At 34.7% G+C, this 20989-nt stretch overlaps 1 protein-coding gene across 2 annotated transcripts in view; it reads left to right on the top strand.

Moving 5' to 3' along the window:
* Positions 1–20989, top strand: part of nAChRbeta2 (nicotinic acetylcholine receptor beta2) — a 181345-nt gene that overhangs the window by 28734 nt on the left and 131622 nt on the right. For both annotated transcript variants that reach the window (XM_071593591.1, XM_071593590.1), the window contains 4 exons: positions 2502–2611; positions 3713–3893; positions 6617–6773; positions 18849–19152. In XM_071593591.1, coding sequence (XP_071449692.1) covers positions 2502–2611; positions 3713–3893; positions 6617–6773; positions 18849–19152 — 752 coding nt within the window. The remainder of the gene's footprint in view (positions 1–2501; positions 2612–3712; positions 3894–6616; positions 6774–18848; positions 19153–20989) is intronic.

Here is a 20989-nt window from a genome sequence, read left to right as displayed (position 1 = left end):
ATAGCTTATGGACACTTAATGCACATTTTCTGATAATTACGACCCCGCTATAAGAGAACCTCGTAAACATTAGAAATCATGGATTACATTTCCAGAGAAAGCCATAAATAGGGTGATTAACAAATTTAATTTATATTAAAATGATAATTCCAATAATTAAGCATGGTTTGTGTAATTAATGCGAAGAGATTAAGTAGAGGTTTCGGATATTTTAGAGCAGAAAAAGCGCCCCAGATTCAAAACAGTTCATAAATAAGAATTTTTTAAAATATGCATAAGTGATTAGAAATGAAGCCTCTAATTCTCAATGGCACATTCAGATAACTGCCAGATAATAACGAAATTTTGTTTAATAAACTCTTTTGTATTGGATTAATACGCTCATGCTGGGTCGCTGCTAGATTTCATATTTTTTCAATGCTTTGTTATTAATTTCTTAACGATAAAGTAAAGAAAGATAATTTCGACTAATATTTATCTCTGGGTATATGATTGTAAAAAGTCCGATTTAATTATTGATGGATAGCACGTCATCCAACTGCGCTCACTGTAAATAACCTTTAGGAATTTTCATATTGATTTAAGGATTTAAGATGTCCCTCTTGCTTTGTGGGTATTGGTATGCGTGGTGTGTGTAGAAGTTAAATTTAAATTTCTGTACATCGGCCACGAATTCAAGAGGAATTTGAACTCAAAGTGGCAAGGCAATCTAAACATTCTGCTTTCACCGGGTCGTATCCAGGGATAAACAAAACTGGTAGAGTAACGTGCAAACTGAATGCAAGGAAATCTTAAATAAATGTAATCCATCCATCATTTTTTGACTTACATCGCAGATTTTCGCTCCTCCACGCGTACATTTTGCTATAACAATTTACTATTCAATCCTATGGGAATATTGACAGTTGGTAAGTGAAAAAAGAATCGTGGTCAGTAGAAAGTACATATCTTCTATTGGGAACAGAATCTGAAATTCACGCTGGTCAAGGAGTTATTAGATAACACCAACACCACTTTCAACAGATATTCGAGTTATCATCGTGCTCAATGGCTCCTGATGAGTCTAATTACACAGATGTCAAAACCGTTTAAATGAAGGCTAAGTACTGCAAAAACAAAGTACTGCAAGAAAGCTATAAACGTCATTGGCAGTACTGTAGTCTATCCTTAGCTCTAATGACAAGTCACACACACCGTTCAAGTATGACGCAGGACATGAACTTGGTGCGGACAGAGGCAGCGCTGGTGCACCGCCTCCTGGCGAAGTTCAAAAGCAACAACCTTATTGAGTGGGTGGGGACTAGAGGAGTATCGCAAACCGGAAACTTCTTTCGCAGGACTGAAAACGAAGCAGAAGTTTATGGCTACAAATCTATAACCATTCAACAGCTTCCTCGATGAAGGATCAAGAATCGGTAGCCATCAATAAGACCGAGGCAATTAAAAATGGCCGCATCAAGGTTATGGTGATCGTCTCCTTCGACAAAAACATTTCAAAAGGAGTCTCTACCCCAAGTTCAAAGAGTAAATCAGAAGATTTACGAGAAATATCTTGGGCATTTTCCGCCCATATGAAGCAACTTTTGGCTATATGCCGTTATTCAATATAATCTTCTTATTAAATCCTCTCTTTTTGCGTTCTTTGTGCGGTTCAAAATAGAGATTACTTTGAAATAATAATTATTTGCAATCATTAATAACCAGTTAGAATTTATGTTCATAACTACCATTACCACTTATCAGTCTCCAAATGAAGCAATTAAACATAAGGTGCACTATTGGTGATTAATAATGGAAGCTTATATATTTTGGGCATTTTTTTACTGCACCAGGTACTTAATATGGGCTCACGAATGAGAACTATCGGAGATTTCATTTCCTTGACAAAGGGTATCTAAACATATACGAGAATGATTTACCTTCCTTAGTCTAAAAATTGCACGATTTATCCATTGCAAATTCTGTTCATATTTACTACAAGATGGGATGGCAAGTGTATTGACATTCTTTAGGTTATTGCTACGATGGGGATGCAATTTTACGAAGACTTGGGCATAATGTGTGATAAATTAAGCTTGCCCTCCAGTTGCTGCTGGATTCACTGTTACCCAGAAACTGCTGTAAACAGTGCGCTGTAATATCTTTCATTTTTTTTAACAGCTGATAGTATTTTTGTTGGACTCATTCCCATTATAACAAAACGCAGGAAATTTGCAATTTTTCAACTTTTATAACGATCATACTGTTCTGAGTTTCCATAAGTATAAGTAAAACCTTTCCTAAAAAATAATATTACAGCAACTACTATTTACTAGCAACTTATAGTATTTTTAAAAGTCAATAGTGCGTTATTATCTAGCCTGGGTTTGGACAATTTTGTTGAAATCAGATTATGTTATTCAAACATTTGAAAGGTTTACTCAAATCGGTTTCCTCTATTTGCTTGGTATCTGACCATAATGCAGATATACTAATCGTATTTTTCCTTTTATGCATTTCAGAAATGGGTTGATTATAAGTTAAGGTGGGATCCGGAAGAGTATGGTGGTGTGGAGATGTTATACGTCCCTTCTGAACACATCTGGCTACCAGATATAGTGCTTTATAATAAGTAAGTAGTTACTAATAGGTACAGTTAGCAATATCTGGTATTACGAGGATGATCCTGGAAATTACTACTAATACGAACTTTTCAAGCACAATCTAGAAAAATATTAATCTTTTCCCTTCTTTTCCTTATTTTTTTATCTTCCTCCCTATACCGTCGTAAATTGCAGCATTTCCTCCCTCTTTCCTGCTTATTTAATATTTACACCTTAAACTCTTCATCCGTTCTCCCAATTTTTGAAGACCCCTTTTAAAATTCTCTCAGCGGCTTTCTCTTTCTGCAGATACATGCCTACTCATTAGTGTTCCAAATTATGTTCTCCATCCTTCACGACACCTAAAGACCAAAGGTTCTTATCATTGCTGGTACTCATCCCTCAGATGCCATTTGAAGTTATAAAACTAAAATAGGAATTTAAAACGTTATCTCCACCCCAAAATGTTTTCTCATCATTACGATGTTACCGAGTTATCTGTTAAAGAAATAAGAATATATATTACACATTAATAACATATCATTCAAAGATAAGGTACGAATGAACAGTGACATAATGGAATACGAAAATATTTAATTAGCGTATGCCACTCATAAATTTAAAAATTGATATCCAAACTTAATTTTTCAAGTAATTTATTAAGTGATATTCTCATTCATTTATGAATCGTATATTGAAGTTCTGTCTCTGAACGTATATCATAAAATGAACTTCCCTTGCAGTTTTTAGCGGAATCATTTTTACCTCGTCCAACACATTTTCCTGTGTGGTATTGATCTTTTACGTTATACTCGTGGCTTCAAGAACAATACCAAAACAGTATTATCTCAATACAGTGAATTTACTCTAAATATAACTTTGGGAAAGGTTATTGAACTTTATAATTCTAATTTTTGACTATATACTCAGTTCCTTCTAAGCAGGCTATCCACCATCGCCTTAATATCTCTGTTTTTTCGCCATAGAGAGAATTTATGAAACATGTTACATTTGGGTACAGTTATTTTTCTGGCATAAGTACGAACAAGTGTCATACTTACTAGTAAAGCTGTGTAAAACACTTTGTATCATTATTTAATTAGTTATTTTTATTTTCTATCTTCCCATAGCGCTGACGGCAACTACGAAGTTACGCTAATGACAAAGGCCACCCTCAAGTACACGGGAGAGGTGATGTGGAAGCCGCCGGCCATTTATAAGTCCTCATGCGAGATAAATGTTGAATACTTTCCTTTCGATGAGCAGAGCTGTATTATGAAGTTTGGGTCTTGGACTTACAATGGCTTTCAGGTGGGCCCAATGCAGGACCTTTAAAACGAACTTAGAGGGAGTGACACCAGTTAATTATAATGAACATTGCCAGGGTGGTAAAAATCATAGTTAACATTTCTTTTTAGATTCTAAATAGCATTTAATAATAATGGATCAGCTAAATTATTTAAGGGAAGTTTGCCCTAAAGATTTTGATATTGTTGGATTTTAATAGAATATTGCACCTTAAGCTTTATTTAAGAAATTTCAATGATTCTACCATATTTAAAAAAACCAACAATCATTTTTATGGTTGAATCTAAAACACTTAGTAATCAAAAAGGGTTATAAAATTTTATAAATTTTAATTTTAAGAAATATTACCATCTCTGTAACTCACCTGACTTTAAATAATGTGTTGAAAAATAAATGTACAAGTAAGTGCACATATTTCTATTTGCTTATATATATATATATATATATATATATATATATATATATATATATATATATATATATATATATACTCCTTTATAATATATTATATTTTCGGAATCGAAATTCGGAATACGTGTGAGTTTCTCTTCTGTATATTTCCTTGGTTTTGTTCGCTAGTGATATCTTAGTTTACACTAACATACGTTATATATATACATATATATATATATATATATATATATATATATATATATATATATATATATATATATACTATATACTATATATCTCAACAGTCAACTAACTGAAACCCGTCGTTGAATGTGTAGTTAAAGTTCATACTATGTGGAATATTAAACTGAGGCACTTTCTTCCCTTTCGGATTAATTTTGTAACCCATGGAAATTTGAAACTTTCTTCATTCGTAGAAAATATATAATGAATACGTAGTACATTTATTTTGTAGCAATGCCATTTTTATTTCACTAAAGAAGGAAACTAACGCAGAGAAATAAGTGGGGTGGAAGACGACGAGTTATGATATGGAAAGGTAACAAAGGGAGAACGAACTTGATGCACTATTCCGGTCAGAAAAGTCAGTCAAGTAATTCAGAAAAAATATTAACTGTACCAAGTAAGGTTCAAGAAATTTGAAAGGAATATATGAAGGAACTATATGATAAAGTCATTAGGCCATTAAGCGTAGAGAGGTATATGATGTGGATGAGAATAGCGTAAGTCCAGACATATATACTTGGTGGCGAGATAGGAAGAGCATTAAAGGAATTGAAATCATATGTGGCCGTGAAGGTAAATATAATTCACGCTGAACTACTTAAGGATTTAAAAAAATGTTGATGGGAAAAATTTGATATCATATAGAAGGGAGAAATTGTATTCGTTTCCATCTCTGAAAAAAGCAGCCACATTTGAATACCGTAGAAGTGTAAATTTGATTTTACATATAGTGGTTCAAATACGTAGTGTAAGGTTAGGAAAGGAAAACATTTAAAATGGAATTAAGGGAGGAAGGAAGTATGAGGGGTTAAATAGAGCCTAGTATATAATTTATAAACATAAGTTCCTATTTAATTTTAAACTTAAATTTATATGTTATAAAAATGATGAAATAGCATGACTGTCGGTGTACTTCCTAATAATAGTTTATCACCTATTTCTATAAAAATGATATCTATAATGGCATATACTAAAATAACTTTTAACGATAGGCACTCTATTTTTACTGCAACCTTCCTCAGTTCATCTTATATCGCGGAATATTCACGAAATTTCAAATTCCCGAATGAAATCGTGACTAATAGTCTTTCTTGTCATTATAATCACACAATCCTATCAAATTATCTTAACATTCCATCGTATGATGACAGGAGAGTGGAATACTAAGCAACAATTTGACTGGAGAAGTTTAAGTGGGCATTGCTTTAACCTGCTTCTTCTCTTCTACTACGCATATTTTCTCTTCCTGTAGTCTCCCTTACCGCTCTTAAATGATTTTTGCGGAGAACACTGGGTTCAAAAGAAACGTTTGTGTGTATATTAGTATGAGTATTATGAGGATAGTATTACAGAATACAGCTGTTCTGTCTTGTTTTATTTTTTCCCGGTCTTGATTGTCAATTTGGAAAACTTTTCGCTAAGTCAGTTTAATCGTATTTACTGGTTATACGAAGGTGAACCAAGAACCCTTGAAAGTGCAATCAAGTTTCAAAAAGGTGCCTCACTGTCCTTTGAGCTGAAAAGTGAAATCAATGGCTTGACATGCGTACCACAAAAAGCAACATGACTCCAGAAAGCAACAATAATGTAGAAATGGCTGCTTCATTTTCAACATGCATCTCAGAGATACAGTAACTCATAAGGGTTTACCTGTGAAATAAAAAGTTCCTAAAAAGCATTACATCCCTAAAAAACTCCCTTCACTATGGTCAGGTACACCATGTGTTGGCACTACTTGTCTTGGTAGAAGTTAAACCCATGGTGTTTCGTGAGTTATTGTGAACTTTAGAGTGCAGGAATATTTCTATTGCACACCATGAAGCATCTCTTGTACTCAATAATTTACGATGCTAAAATACTCATAAGTTTCAAGGATTCCATTTGATTGTCTCTAGTATATTTTTTAAATACGTATACCTTCATCCTAAATATATTTAATTTTTTTTAAATATTTGCACCAAATATGAAGGTTTTTGTTTCTACTATGTGTTCATATCAAAAAAACAAATACCTTGCTATATTATTTTCGTAAATTAGTTTGCCATAGATAGACTAATATTATCTTCTCTCTTTACTATTAAAATTAGGTGGATCTGAAGCATATGCAGCAGGTAGCCGGGAGCAACCTAGTCTCCGTCGGCATTGACCTCAGTGAATTCTACCTCTCTGTCGAGTGGGACATCTTGGAAGTGCCCGCTCGTCGTAACGAGGAATATTACCCATGCTGCCAGGAGCCTTATTCGGGTAAGATGGCTATTAAAGTGAGGCGTTTAAAATATCTATGCATAAATTGGTAGGACTTTTAATAATTATGCATTCCGTTGCCAAAGTATTCCTTTGATTTTTAGCTTAAAATTAAAGAAAAAACGACAAATAACCGAAACCTGAGTGGTATACTCTTTAGCTCAGCTGAGAATACATTCACGTATGCTAAAAGTTACCAGTAATATTATAATTTAAGCCGGGCGGTTAAAGGTCTCCGAAGAAGTGGTATCACACAATATGGTGTAGAGGAGATTTTAAGGTACATATTTATAACAGATTAAAATTTTAATGATGGAAATAATTGCCAGGGCAAAAAGAAACTACTACCATGAACGCATTATATTTTATAATTAGTTCCGCATGCTTGTTGTTTTTATGCACAGCAAACTCAATGAACAGAGTGCACCTCACATTGTTAATTAAAGCGAGGGTGTGAATATTTTTCTTCAAACTAAAGGCGGAACCAAAGGAATTATTCTTTTCACAAAAATTAGTACCTAAAAGGGAGAAAAACCGTGGAGGAGGGATTTAATTGCATGATGCAGAAATTCAAGGACCGGTTCTCAAATCTGTCAGTAATCCATGAATTTGCGGTTTCTTTACTATTCACTCTCATATTTTTATGGTCGACAAGATAAATGATATATTAGGATTAATTTTGGTACAAATATTAACTCATCAAATTGAATGGCTAGGTATCAGAACTTGGAAATCCAATGCACGCGCAGAAATATACCACTGAAGGATTATTTTGCACAATTCTATTCATATATTAGTCAAGTACACCAGGAAAAATGGATAAAATAATCAAAGCCGAAATATCCTTAATAATTGATTTTTTAGATAGAGCTTTTATAAAAATATGTATTTATCATATTGGCAACGAGGGAAGAACCTTTTATAGCTCACAAAATTTACTTACTACTAAACCGACCTTCGGGTTGATTACTGTGTTAATGGTTTTTTTTTACCTAAAGTAGAAATGGTGATCATCTATTCTCATTTTATGCCACTCGATTTGCATGTTAATCCAAATGAATTTACAAATCTAAATGTCATCTTCATATAAATTTCATAAAGGTTAGTCACATTTGGATTGCAATTTTTTACTGCTTATAATATGATGTACTAACAGTATTATAATATCGACAATTAACTGTCTGAATTTATATTATTCTTGGTTTATTTTTTCATAAGTTTCCTCTCAACTTTTATAAATTAAAAATGACGGACGTCAGGTATATTGCATAAGCACAGCATAAGGTTTACCAAAACGTAGTGTTTGCTGTCCTTTCCTGTATGCTATAAATTATGTTCCAACATGAAAGGACCCATATATAATTTAAGTACATGAAGACTTTAACAGTTGTGGGAACATTATCGTAATTTATTCAAGTGTTAATCATGAAGTTTAATTCTGGATAATTATTTTTTTGAAGCCACAAAATGTTATCTTTTTAGCAAAATCAGAAATACTAAAGTCGAGTTACCGTTGTCTGATTTCAATCAACTTTGTACTTAAAGTTGTGATATTAAAACACGACCTTTTCTTCTTAAAAGGGCTCTTCACTTGAGAACGATTAAAAAAAAAATATTTTACTACTACTGGTATTCCAAACTTAGAAACCAGAACAACTCAGAAAAATCCCCTTAGAGAGAAATGAAATTTTTTTCTAATTTTTTCCCAATCTTTTAAAACTATTTTTTGTGTGGCCGTTCAAACCCACTTCCGAATTTATCAGCACTCTTATTAATTATGAAGCAGCTTTCTTTGAAGGTGTTTCTTTTCCTTAGGGAACGGAAAAAAGGTATCATAAAGCTAGTGCTGGACTATATGGGGAACGACGAGCACACTTCTCATTCATTGTGATGCGATATTTGGCAACAATATGTGCAATGCGCGAATTGCAATTTTGGTTGTGCAGAATCCTAACTGTTGTCGAGAATTGTCATTTTTCGATTGATAAACCCTATTAGAATTTCCAGAACATCCATTTAATATGCTTCATCTATAGTTGAGTGTGCAGGTACATTATGCTGAAATATTTTTTTCTGTCAAATCGAAAATATAAAAGATGAAAGTAGTTTTGAATTTTTGATAAAAATATTCAACAATATTGACTACTAGAAGCCAAATACTAGCTAAACATGGGTATATGTTCTCTATGAAATCACTCCTTGATACCCGTCAAGACGCTCTTCCAATAAAATATGCAATGAGCAGCATTCTCTGTCATGAAATGCATTTGTGTTCAGAGGTATCTCTCTCTTTCAGTAGAATCAAAGTGAAAGGCAATGAAACTCTTAAGTAAGCATTTTTGATTGCTATTAAATAATCACGATATTGACCATTGACAAGGATCATGGTCAAATTATTTTAAGAACCAAATTGACTTAAAGAAAACGTTTTGGAAAAACTATACCCATTGCAACCATTTATCGGAGAGAGCTAAAGTGTTACAAGAAATCGCCACAGAAAAATGATATAGTTCCTTATTTTTGTATTCCACCTGGTAAATTAGGATTTGAGTAGACACAGAGCATTCAACAGTACAACGGTACATGTCTGTGCGTCTTCTAAAAAACACAACCTGGCATCGATCATTATTTGATTGTTTCAAAATACAATCCACAATGGAAACCCAACGCATTCATCCTCTTGTCACATTTGCGTGTCTAGTTAAAATCCCCTCTCCTCCTTAACCATGCGTAGTACTTTTTCATTTATATTCCTTCCTATACACTTAACCTTTTCCGTCCCTTTCTGCACTACATTTTAAAATCCTTCAATCTACATCTATCACCCTGCTTCAATGGGAATCTTACTGCGTCATACTGAACCACGGTCCATTTCAAAGTTTTGATGAGTTTTTTCTTAACATCCTTATTTATCGTCCCTGACATCCCTTGCCTCCTTCTCGTAAAAGCTTCTTAACCTAACAAAATTCTTTTCTCATGCCAATAAAGTTAAAAAACTCAACGCTAAAATTAGACTTCCTTCCTACTCAAACACCTCATAACCTTTGTTTTGTTCACATTGACTTTCACCATAATTTTACCCCGCTGGTTTTCCAATACGGTCAGCAATGCTGACAATGCCTAGACTAACTGGTTAAAGCATGGCAATCCTGAAACCCTACAGAAATTATTGATTTTGTAGTTTCTCCTATCTTTCGCTCTTTTTGTTTAAGTCATAAAATAGTCATGCAAAAAAAAGATCGCTTGTTAATGGAAACGCCTTGTTTGTAAATCATTCAGCAATTCTACCCTGGTCACTCTTTCTCAAACTTTATCAATATCTACGAGACAAACAAGTACATCTTAATTGTATTCTGTTCCCCTCTATAAGTGACCTCATTGCATAACGCGTGTCTCACCCTATTCTGACTGAAACTGATCATTCCCTTAGCAATCAACCGATCCTTTCTTAAAACCATCACGAAATAATCCCGCAAAATTCTTCTGGCATACATGAGGGAGAAAAAACTTTCATAAAACATTTCTTCCCATGTTTGACTAAACCCTGAAGTACTTCCTTGGGGATACTATATTCTCCATGGCCTTAATTTATTTGAATTTGCTTAACATTTTTTCTATTTCGCTATCAAGTATATCCAGACCTTAGCTATCCCTTACCAAATCATTTTCATTCTCTTTGTTTAAGCTTGTTAGATTAATGCCTCGACCATGATTTCAATATTTTTTCTTTCCACCTGTCTTGAATCTTTCCTAGTTCATCGAATAACTTTCTCAGGTATCTTAAATATTATGAACAAAATTTCTCCTCATGTCTTGATAGATCTTTCACCATATAGTGCAGCTAAACCGTTTCAAGCTTTCATTTCAAAATCCTCTTTTTCTCGCACGGCGTCCCTCTGACGCTCTTTTCGCCCAATTCGTTTCGTCTCAGTTTATTAGTTAACCCTTTGCTTCAACTGCCACCTAATTTTGAGACAATTTATTATTTCTTCTTGAATTGTTTACATTTATAATCATTTTGTCTGATATCCGTAGTTTCCTAGTCCTTTTTTTATTAACTGAACCAACAATTTTCTTTATAGCCCATCATATCTCTTTTTCGATATGCTCTTTTTTTCTTTCATCAAACCAATCTTCTATTCCTTTATCATCATTTGCTCTAGTGCCTGATAATACACCTTTCTTACCGTTCCGATTAATCCATCTTCATTCCATTTTCCCAACCGTGTTTACTGTACTGTCCGCTTGAATATATCGTTACCATTCATTAGTTTTGAATTTTCACCTGTGTTCGTATCAGCTCCAGGGAAACTGTGTGCTTTAATCACTTTTTCCTAAACTTATGACTAATCAATAACGTAAGTTTTCTAACTGACATCTTTCTGTATACTTAGGCACACACACATATATATGCTTATATATATTTTTTTAAACACAGGTCATCTGAATGGGTCACTTCCATTCTTGATCCTGAGAAATAGATTTATTATTAGATAAGCGTTGGTCTCGGTAGTCAAGGGGTGGAGTGTTGGGCCACTGACCTGGGGGCCCGGGTTTGATTCTAGGACAAGCCTCCGTGGGCACCTAAGGATCACCTCGGGCTATGTAATTTTTCGAGTGACAGATCTTCCTGGGAAACCATTATCAGCACAAGGAAAGGAACTGGTCCCCCAACCCTGATATGTGCATATCGTACGCCGTCGGGCTTAATACTGGGTGAACTCTACAATCACTCACCAAACCGACCCACTGTTTAATGGTTTATATGTATATGTATATGTATATGTATATGTATATGTATATGTATATGTATATGTATATGTATATGTATATGTATATGTATATGTATATGTATATGTATATGTATATGTATATGTATATGTATATGTATATGTATATGTATATGTATATGTATATGTATATGTATATGTATATGTATATGTATATGTATATGTATATGTATATGTATATATATATATATATATATATATATATATATATATATATATATATATATATGTATATAGATATACAAATACAATTTTTCAATGCACAAGTTGGTAGGTTTATTGATTTCATGGCGACAAAGCCATGGACTACGCTCATTTTAATCTTAGCTCTTTAATCTTGTGAAGCTACTTTTATAAACATTAAAACCCCTACTTTTGAAACATTATGTTTAATTCACAGTTCTTCAAATACTTTTGGAAGGAAGATGTCTCTGTTGATAGCGGACCGGAAAAAGACGCTTCAGTGGACTTCAACTTAGCATATAAATCACTTCTAATCCCTCCCTCATCCTTCTAGAGGATTTGGTATCGTTTGAAGCCATCTGCAAATGCGGAAGGGAAATATCCCATTATTTACGTACGAGTAACCCTTAAGATTTCTTCGCTTCCTTAAAGTGGAATGAGCCGTTCTGGGAATAGCGCGATATTCCATTGGACTTAATTCTGACATCCGCTTTCTTTACAATGTTTCGTTTCTCAATAATTCTTGAACGCTCGGTACTAAATAGTTATTCTACTCTAACACTCTTATAGTTCTCTTTATCCCCTTTTTTTGCCGATCGACTCCGAAATAGCGGTGGGAATACCTTTTGTTGCGAAATGCGGTTATTATATTTTAGCTAAAGATTGGATTAAGGGGATAGGATGATTTGTCGTTAAATATATAAATACCTTTATTTACATAGGAAATCGTCATGGCATTATTCTCTGATAGATAAGCTATAGTTTTCTTTCTTTGATAGCACACATTTATCTATGTGAGCTCTTTGCTGTTTCATGTCGGTAGAGCTTTTACGTCAAAAGATATTAGCGTTCGTCAATTATCAGATTTGAGAATGCAGTTTATCATTGACTGCATAAATCAGAGAATCATAACGAGATGTTTGAAGTAGAGATTGATGAGTCATAGTCATGACTTATATATCATGACAACAATGAAACGATGACTTTGCGGCACTTCTTGAGTTAAAGATTTACAGACACACCAACTCCAATTTTATAATATAGTTTGTTCTGATGTGACTTAGCTCGCAGTTATCAAAATTACATTTATGTAAATGCTTACTGTTGGCCAGTAATGCATGCCCTATCTTATTAACTTCTACAAAAAATTAAGTATGGAAGCCATATTCCTCTTAGCCAAACACGCTTACTTGAGTACACATTTCACGAATCATTTTCTTTAGCCTTAATGATGGCCGTTTGATCAAATTTTGTTTACAGGCTATGAATTTCCTCTATTTTCAAAGAAAATTTATTTTAAAATATCAAACGAGGGGGAGCAGAAGTTTAGGGCGAAAGACAGAGTACGTATTATCCCGCAAAAGAGGTTTTCGTATTTTAATTTTGTTTAAAAGAGCTTTTGTACGAAAATAGTATTTGTATGTATTGATATTGTGAGCAGATTTAACCAAAAACATCAAGATTTGCTATAAACCGCGCCAAAATATCCGTTACAACAACGAAGCGAGTCAGTCGATCGTAATGGTGACTAGTTAATGCTTTGATCTAAAATATAATCAATTTCTTTTATATGCTTGAAGTGAATAACTGTTTAGATAAATTCTTGGGTTAACACTGTATGAGCGGATTAGTTCTGCTAACATTATTTACGAGAGGAAGGAACAATTATTTCCACCTTTAATTGCTATTTCCTCTTCCCATTTCTTCATTCAAATATGGGAACCATTTCTCTTTGCTCAGTAGGTTGCTGGTGGTGACGTTATTTTGATGCTCCCGAGTTATCTCCTTCCTAATATATTCGCCAAAAGTATTGGGCTGAAAGGATTGAATAATTGCTGTAACTTGTATATTTTTCTCTCCAATGAGCTCGCAATAAAAAGCATATAAATCACTAGACTGTGAGAAAATTGTCACCTGGTTTTAGTCATTAAATCATTTTCATTTATAATAAATTAAAACAGAGAAAGACTTCTGCCCCTTTTTCGCGTTTTGAGAAATTAATTCAAGCCTCGTGATTAGCAATTCACTGAAAATTCCCGAGATTCTGATGGCAATAAATATTGGGCAGTTTTTTGAGGGCATTAAATTAAAAATATAATTGACAGAGTTTTAAATATTTTATTTTAAAAAAACAGTGAGCGTTTGTGCACAGTCAAAGATAAAAGTTCCCAAGCGAAGCAGTGAATATTCTATTAAATTACCTATAGATCGCGCAAGCTTAGAAAGAGATGTCGAGGCTATAATTGCCTGGGTGAGTGAAGAGAGCCTCGTTAGCTGAAATAGTTCAATTAAAAATAAACTGAAAAGCGATCAAAACTTGAAGTTTGATTTTTTTAAATATCTTGTGCCTTTTACAATTGATGGAGAACAATAATCAGCTTAAAGGTCATCTGAAATTCACACATTCTGGGCAGACGGATTGTGCCCAGTAACACCTGCGGTTTTCCGAAAATTCTCTTTGTTTAAAAATTGCACCTTAATCGATAGATAATAATTTGAATTATTCATTCTAAATGCTAATAACCAGGAGATTAAATTATCAGCGGACGTTTCACATTGTATATCACTAGGCATTCAATGCCGACTAGAATAATGTACATTATTTAATGTTTTCTTTTATTTAGGATATAATTATTGTTACGTAGGTACCTAATTAATGCGAATTTACTTAGGAATCATACTTACGAATTTCTGGCCCGAATAATTTGTAAATGTATGCACAAAGATGTTTGGGGTTGGTTAAAGAAGTATAATTTACTTTGAGGGACGGGTTTAGTCATTTTTCAGAAGGTTGTCCCTTTGTGTTAATTTTGCCTCCCGGAGCTAAGCAGGACTCAAAAAAGGCGATATTTTTTCCATTAATTCCCAATTCCTGAGTGGGTACTTAGGCTTGACAATCACTCTCAGGGAAAACGCGCACTCTCCAATATGCGCCAAAATTCGAATTCGAAATGCTCTAAAGATCTAATGGGTTTTATAAATTTCTTTGATAATAACTGACCTGATGAATGAATGTTGCCTCAGGCCATTCGGAGACGACCTTCAGCCAGGTATGTCAACTGTCATCTAGGGTGACGTCTATCAAGCGTTGATGCTGACCGTAGATTAGCTGGGGATCACCGCTGTGGATCATAGCTTATTTAATATTCGTATAAAAGATAAGAGAACTTTAGTCTAAATTTCTTTTTAGTTTCCAGCTTTTTAATTATACATATTTTTTGGGCACAAAGATATGGTAATAATTGTTAGTTGCACTTACAATAGCTATGTTAAATTACTTAAGCTTTTTAGTGAACCATCATCAGTTTACAATTTTGCTAAATTCATTTCAAATACTGTTAGAAATATTTTAAATTCTTCAGTGAATAATTTTTTTCAAAGAAATTTTCCATAATGTTGGTACAAATTTTAGCTAAGTTAGAAATGGGGGCAGCAAAACACAGAAAAGATTAATTGAAATTATTTCCTTGGTCTATAATGATTAACTGGACTTGAACTGGGCATCCTTTTCAGTTGCATTGACTTAAGGCTGCTCGAAGCTTTGTTTTTCCAAATCCATGAAAATCAAACCAAAGTAATCAACCATAAGATTGGTTTAATAAGTAAGAGTAGAGCTTACCATACACAAAACAGCGGGTGAAATTCACCCTTCAATCGGTGGTTTCCGTCGTGACTTTGTGACATTGATTGAAAAACTATAGCTTGGTGACTGAAAAGTATTTTATTCAGTTATGACCCGGGGGTTCGACGTTCAACGTTATCTTCAGGCCTAGAGATAACGTTAAACGTCGAAACCCAGGTCGTATCTAAATAAAATACAGTTCAATCACAAATTTATAGTCGTTACTCTAACACGTAAGGCTGCAAAGGGGCCATTTCCCTCCCTAGCGCCATCTATAGTTTCTCAGGATTATCTTGCACCCAAAAAGTCACACAGCATGAGTGAGGCATTACCCGGAATCGAATCGGGACCTTTCGAACAGTAACCCACAGCTCAGCCTCGCATTGAACTACAACTGTTCTCTAAAATTAATTACCATAAATATTTTTAAAAATTATCGTATGCACGCTGGATCTATCAACTTTACCTAAAATTCCCTTTCCATAAAAGGTTAAACAAATAGGTTTAATTAATTTGTTTAATTCATATTGCGCTGTGGCTAGAAGCATTTAAATGCAAGCCAAAGAGCTTGGTCAAATGACGCTGGAAAACATTACAAAATTACATTTGAGATAAATTAAATAACATTGAACTCAGAGCAACTGAGATGCACCAATAATTATTTATATTCATCTATGAATAGTTGACAAACACATTTAAAGTAGTTATAAATGAATTTTGATTGACTTCATAATGTTTCCTAGTAATTTAATGATTATTCGTAAAAAAAACGGAAAGGGCACGAATGAAGAAAAAGTGAGTAATGCGCAAATAATACTATTTTTCCAACTTCTTCTACGTTTGTATTTATTTCCTTCTTTTCCATCTATTTTTTAGCCTTTGTAAAGATTTTTTTCAGCCCTCGAGTCTCCCGCGTCATCCCATACCCGTGCAGAGCACACATACCGATACATCCACGCCCACATTTACACATGGGCACACCGGACACAGATAGCCTACACCGGACACATACACACACACACATATTGTATCTGTCAGACACCACATTCTGGATCTCTTTTAATTCCCCTTTCTTCATTTTTTTCCATTTCCCCCTTCCCTACTACTGCCCTTGATGACGGAAGGTCCAGGATGAATGTGGCGCCCCCGCCCTCCTCCCTCCCCCACTTCCTCCACAGCGCTTTCCAAACTACGTCGGCCACGGGAGACATACCGTCGTCGGTGACCCTTCCTCCTCTTTTCCTTTGGCCCACGGTTCCTGGCGGGTGGTGAACCATCGCATTAGCCCATTCAGACTTTCACCCATTTTGTTTTCATCCCTTCCCGACCTCGACGGCCATGAGCGGTTTCATTTCCTCTCTTAGCCACTTTGATATTTTTAGCTTCGTCAAGCACTCTGGCTCTTTTTTGAGGGTTCGAAAAATGTAATCGGTAAACAAGTTTTGAATGAAATATGCATTATGATAAACAAAAAAGTCTTTTAAAATTATCGTCAATTCACTTAAATTGCCGATTTATCATTCACAGCATTCTCTTGAAGCAGTTCATACCGACTGCATAGGTTTAATAAAGACGAAAAGCGTGGAGTTGGACTAAAGCTTAAGTAAAACAATTATACAGCCACAGCCAATTTATGCATAATCTGAGTACATGGGGAATCATTGAAATGGTTGTCATTTTGAAAGTTAACGATTTGTTAAAAGAATGTAAGCCGGGTAACTTGTTGCCTAACTGACGGTTACAACAGCATGCTTTATGATACTCATATCTATGTTTTGTGAAATATTCTATGGAAAACAATGTTTGCAAATTAAAAATAATATTTTAATTCCTGTCTTTTACAAAAGTAGAATATATATGTCGAGAAAAATGAGAAAAAAGACGAAGAGGATTAACATAAATTATTGAGGGAGCTCCCGAGTTCATGGTCTTTAAAAATTAAAATGGTGAATCCTACAGAACAAATTTACTTTCCTTTTTAATAAATTGTGTCCACATTATAGCGTGCCAATAAAAATCCAAAAGATCTAGTTTGACGTTCTCAATCATTACAGACAACTTATTTAATGGGAGAAACCTAACTACGTTGTGAGATCCTTTATTTTGATACATGTCTTAAAAAATACGTGCAACCGTTAGTTATAATTCACAAACCATATCTCAGCATTATATGTTTAGAAATTCAAATCTGAAAGCCTTTAAAAACATTTAACATCCAGGGAACTAATCAGAACTTCACATAACAAGCCATGTTCGAACAAAGTGGTGTATTTCTTAAATAACGAGGCCAAATATAAAAGGTTAGATGATGATTGAAAGATGCGTCCGCGTTTTCAAAAAACCGTTTTGCTTGCAGGAAAAATAGACTTAATAAAAAATGAATACATAATATTCGAATTAACTTGTACCAATCTCCATAATTACTTAAAATAACGAGGAAATGAGAGATGTTTGTTTAATCTGGGAACTAGCAAATTTATGGAGGAATTGACTGGCAGATAACGCTAAAATTTCTTGATAAAATTAAATCTTACGAAAGTAACATTGAAAACTCGATGAAAAAATGCCTGCAGGTTATGACAAGTTTGTACGAAAATCATATTGACTGAAGAAATACTAAAACTATGAGTATAATTCAACTTCAAATAAAATAACAAGCATAAATGCTTTCTATGAACTTTTTAAAACTCTCCAAGGAGTCCAGTAATTGATCTGACATTAAATCCCCAGCATTAACGTTAATACCTCAATTTTAGTAGGCATCGAGAAAATGGTCAATTTCTCTTATCCGAAAAGGCTGTAAGAGCCGAATGATTTGGTGGCCTGATTTTCTTCTTACGCACAGTGGGATCTTTATCGGATGACGAATAATTTACCTATTGCTTATTTAATACTCTGCTAAAAAAGGGAACTTTGTTAGGGGAATAACGAAGGACATTATAAAGCAAGAGTAGATGTTCTTTTTCCATAATTTTTTATCATTTATTAATTTTTTTAAATAACTTCTCAACTATATTATATTTGAAAACACTGCTTCAGCAGGCGTGTAGAAAATTATGTTGGTAGCATGAGATTTTATACATATGATAAAATTCTAATTAAATCAAAGCATCAAAGATTAAATCTCTGGCGTGATTTCGAAATCAAATTCAACCATACTCAGTAAAAAACTTTATTTTTTGCAGTCAACCTTTACTATTTGCTTCTTCAGTCTCCTGCGGAAGTGTATTATCACGTGCCTAAAAATTAAAAATTCATTTTCTTAATTTTTCTAAGCATATTTATTTTTTTATTCTGTTCAATACGTATTTTGTACTTTTCCCATCCATAAATAAAAAATATGCCTGGGAGCAACTTTGCTCATGGTTGAAGCTGTTTTTAGTGCCGCCATCTAAAACTCCTTCCATCTCCTCACCAACAAAAACCAATCACCCGATCCGGAGACATCGGTGAATAATGATTTTATTTCGTTGTCCACAGATATCACCTTCAACCTCACCATGCGGAGGAAGACCCTTTTCTACACCGTCAACCTGATCATACCCTGCGTCGGCATCACTTTCCTCACCGTCCTCGTCTTCTACCTGCCCTCCGACTCGGGGGAGAAGGTCACTCTGTGCATATCCATCCTCCTCTCCCTCACCGTGTTCTTCTTGCTGCTCGCCGAGATCATCCCGCCCACGTCGCTTGCCGTGCCCCTCCTCGGCAAATACCTGCTCTTCACCATGATCCTCGTCACCCTCTCCATCTGCGTCACCGTTTGCGTGCTCAACGTCCACTTCCGGTGAGCCGGGGATGGGGCGAGGGAAGGAGGGAGGGGGGTTTGGTGGATGATGACGGCGATCATCTGTTTTGATCGATAGGTTGACTTAGCTCCGGACGCAACACCCCGCGTGGGATAATGGTGGAGGGGGAGGGGGGGGAGGTAAGGGGTGTGGCGTGCCATGTAATGAAAGCGTGTGGTGCCGCGCGGCGATTATCATGCATCGGAGGGTGACGGGGTGGCCACTGGGAGATACGATGGGCCGAGTCGGGCGCGACTATTGGGTTGCAAACCACAGCTCGACCATCCCCACGATCTGCATGACAAAAACGCCTGTCGCCTACCTGCTAGGGTGGTAACGCCAAATTTTGTTCGAAAATTAACAACATTCTGTGGAATATCGCTCACCGAGTCACTATTCACTGAACAAATAATAAGCAATCTCCTTACATCGACTTCTTATATCATTTTCAACTGGTAGATATCATTTTTAAGAGCCATATATATGCCCCGGGAAGTTGCATACGTAGACGGGAGACGGAGAGGAGTATCGAGATAATAAATTGGTGAAAGCTCTTTCGTATCCTCGCTAATGATAAAACTCATCAAATTGAAATCATCACCTTGAAAATGCCGTAACATGCTGAGAACATGGTCCATTATTATAGGCCGTGTGAAAAGTAAAGTAGGGTATGTAATTTTTCAAGACGTCAGCGGTTCATTTCCTCAGAAGGAGAAGAGGGGGTGAGCTTCTTGATGACTTAGCTCGTGTTTCTGAAGTAGATGGAAGACAGGCTTCTTGGACGATAGCGTATCCATTTCTGAAACACGCGGATGGTGTAAATTACCAATAATGATCGTATTTTCACAGCATAACATGATAAATATCATATAGTTCGCTTAAGGATCACATTTATCTATGGAAACCAGTCATAGCCAGGATTCAATTTTGCGACTGATGTAATCAATGAGGTTCGATACTTCAACGGACCAAGGAACTGCGTACATCCCCAATATGTTTGAATATTCAGGTTAAATCGTTACGCGTAAATTATTAATGAATTATTAAAGCCTCACTCCCGAAAAATGTTTTTTAATGTTATTTTTTCATGAAATATTTAATAATTTTCCCATTTGTCTCGGTAAAAAACCGATATACGCCCAGTTTTGTTATCAAAGTTTTCCAGCACCTACACTTATTATTAATACCCATGCACTATTCATGGTGCATAAATATTGCATTTTTTTATTTAATATAATTATTAGATTGAATGTTTTTTTTTATTTTCCTGGTCAATATTGTTCGGTGTGCATAGTATCTTCACTCACTCTAAGGGTCACGGGGTAAATTCAAACTGAATGCATGGGTTTTTAATAGCCGTCCAATATTTTTCCCTTTTTTAAAGTTATATACGAAATAGGCTACTCTAAAATTCATTGGAAATTACTAAATCTCTCATACAATATTTATTTTGAAGAATGTTTTGATAATATTCTTCAAGTGATAATAGTTCAAACGAAAATCCGATGCGTTTACTATGAAGGCCACCCTGTCTTTTCCCACTTTTGAAGCACCTTAATAAATAATTACAAACTTTAAAGAAGTTAAACAGTTATTCAACAGATTTATATAAAAAATATAAACACTAGAGACCGCTAAGTAGTTGAACACATTTAATTAGCGTTTCCAATCCATAGCCACAACTGTGTCTGTTTTATGTTTATGAATATTCATGTTACAAATATCCCCTATGAACCTACGTTAAAACACTCTATGTATTTTATCCAACATATAAGTTATTATTTTATCTACTATTACAATTAAAATAATTAAAGAAGATAAATAGGGGATCGAGAT

This window comes from Hetaerina americana, unplaced genomic scaffold, assembly GCF_022747635.1.
Source record: "Hetaerina americana unplaced genomic scaffold, ioHetAmer1.1.p SCAF_6, whole genome shotgun sequence".
Lineage (NCBI taxonomy): Eukaryota > Metazoa > Arthropoda > Insecta > Odonata > Calopterygidae > Hetaerina > Hetaerina americana.
This window is presented reverse-complemented; position numbering and strand designations above follow the sequence as displayed.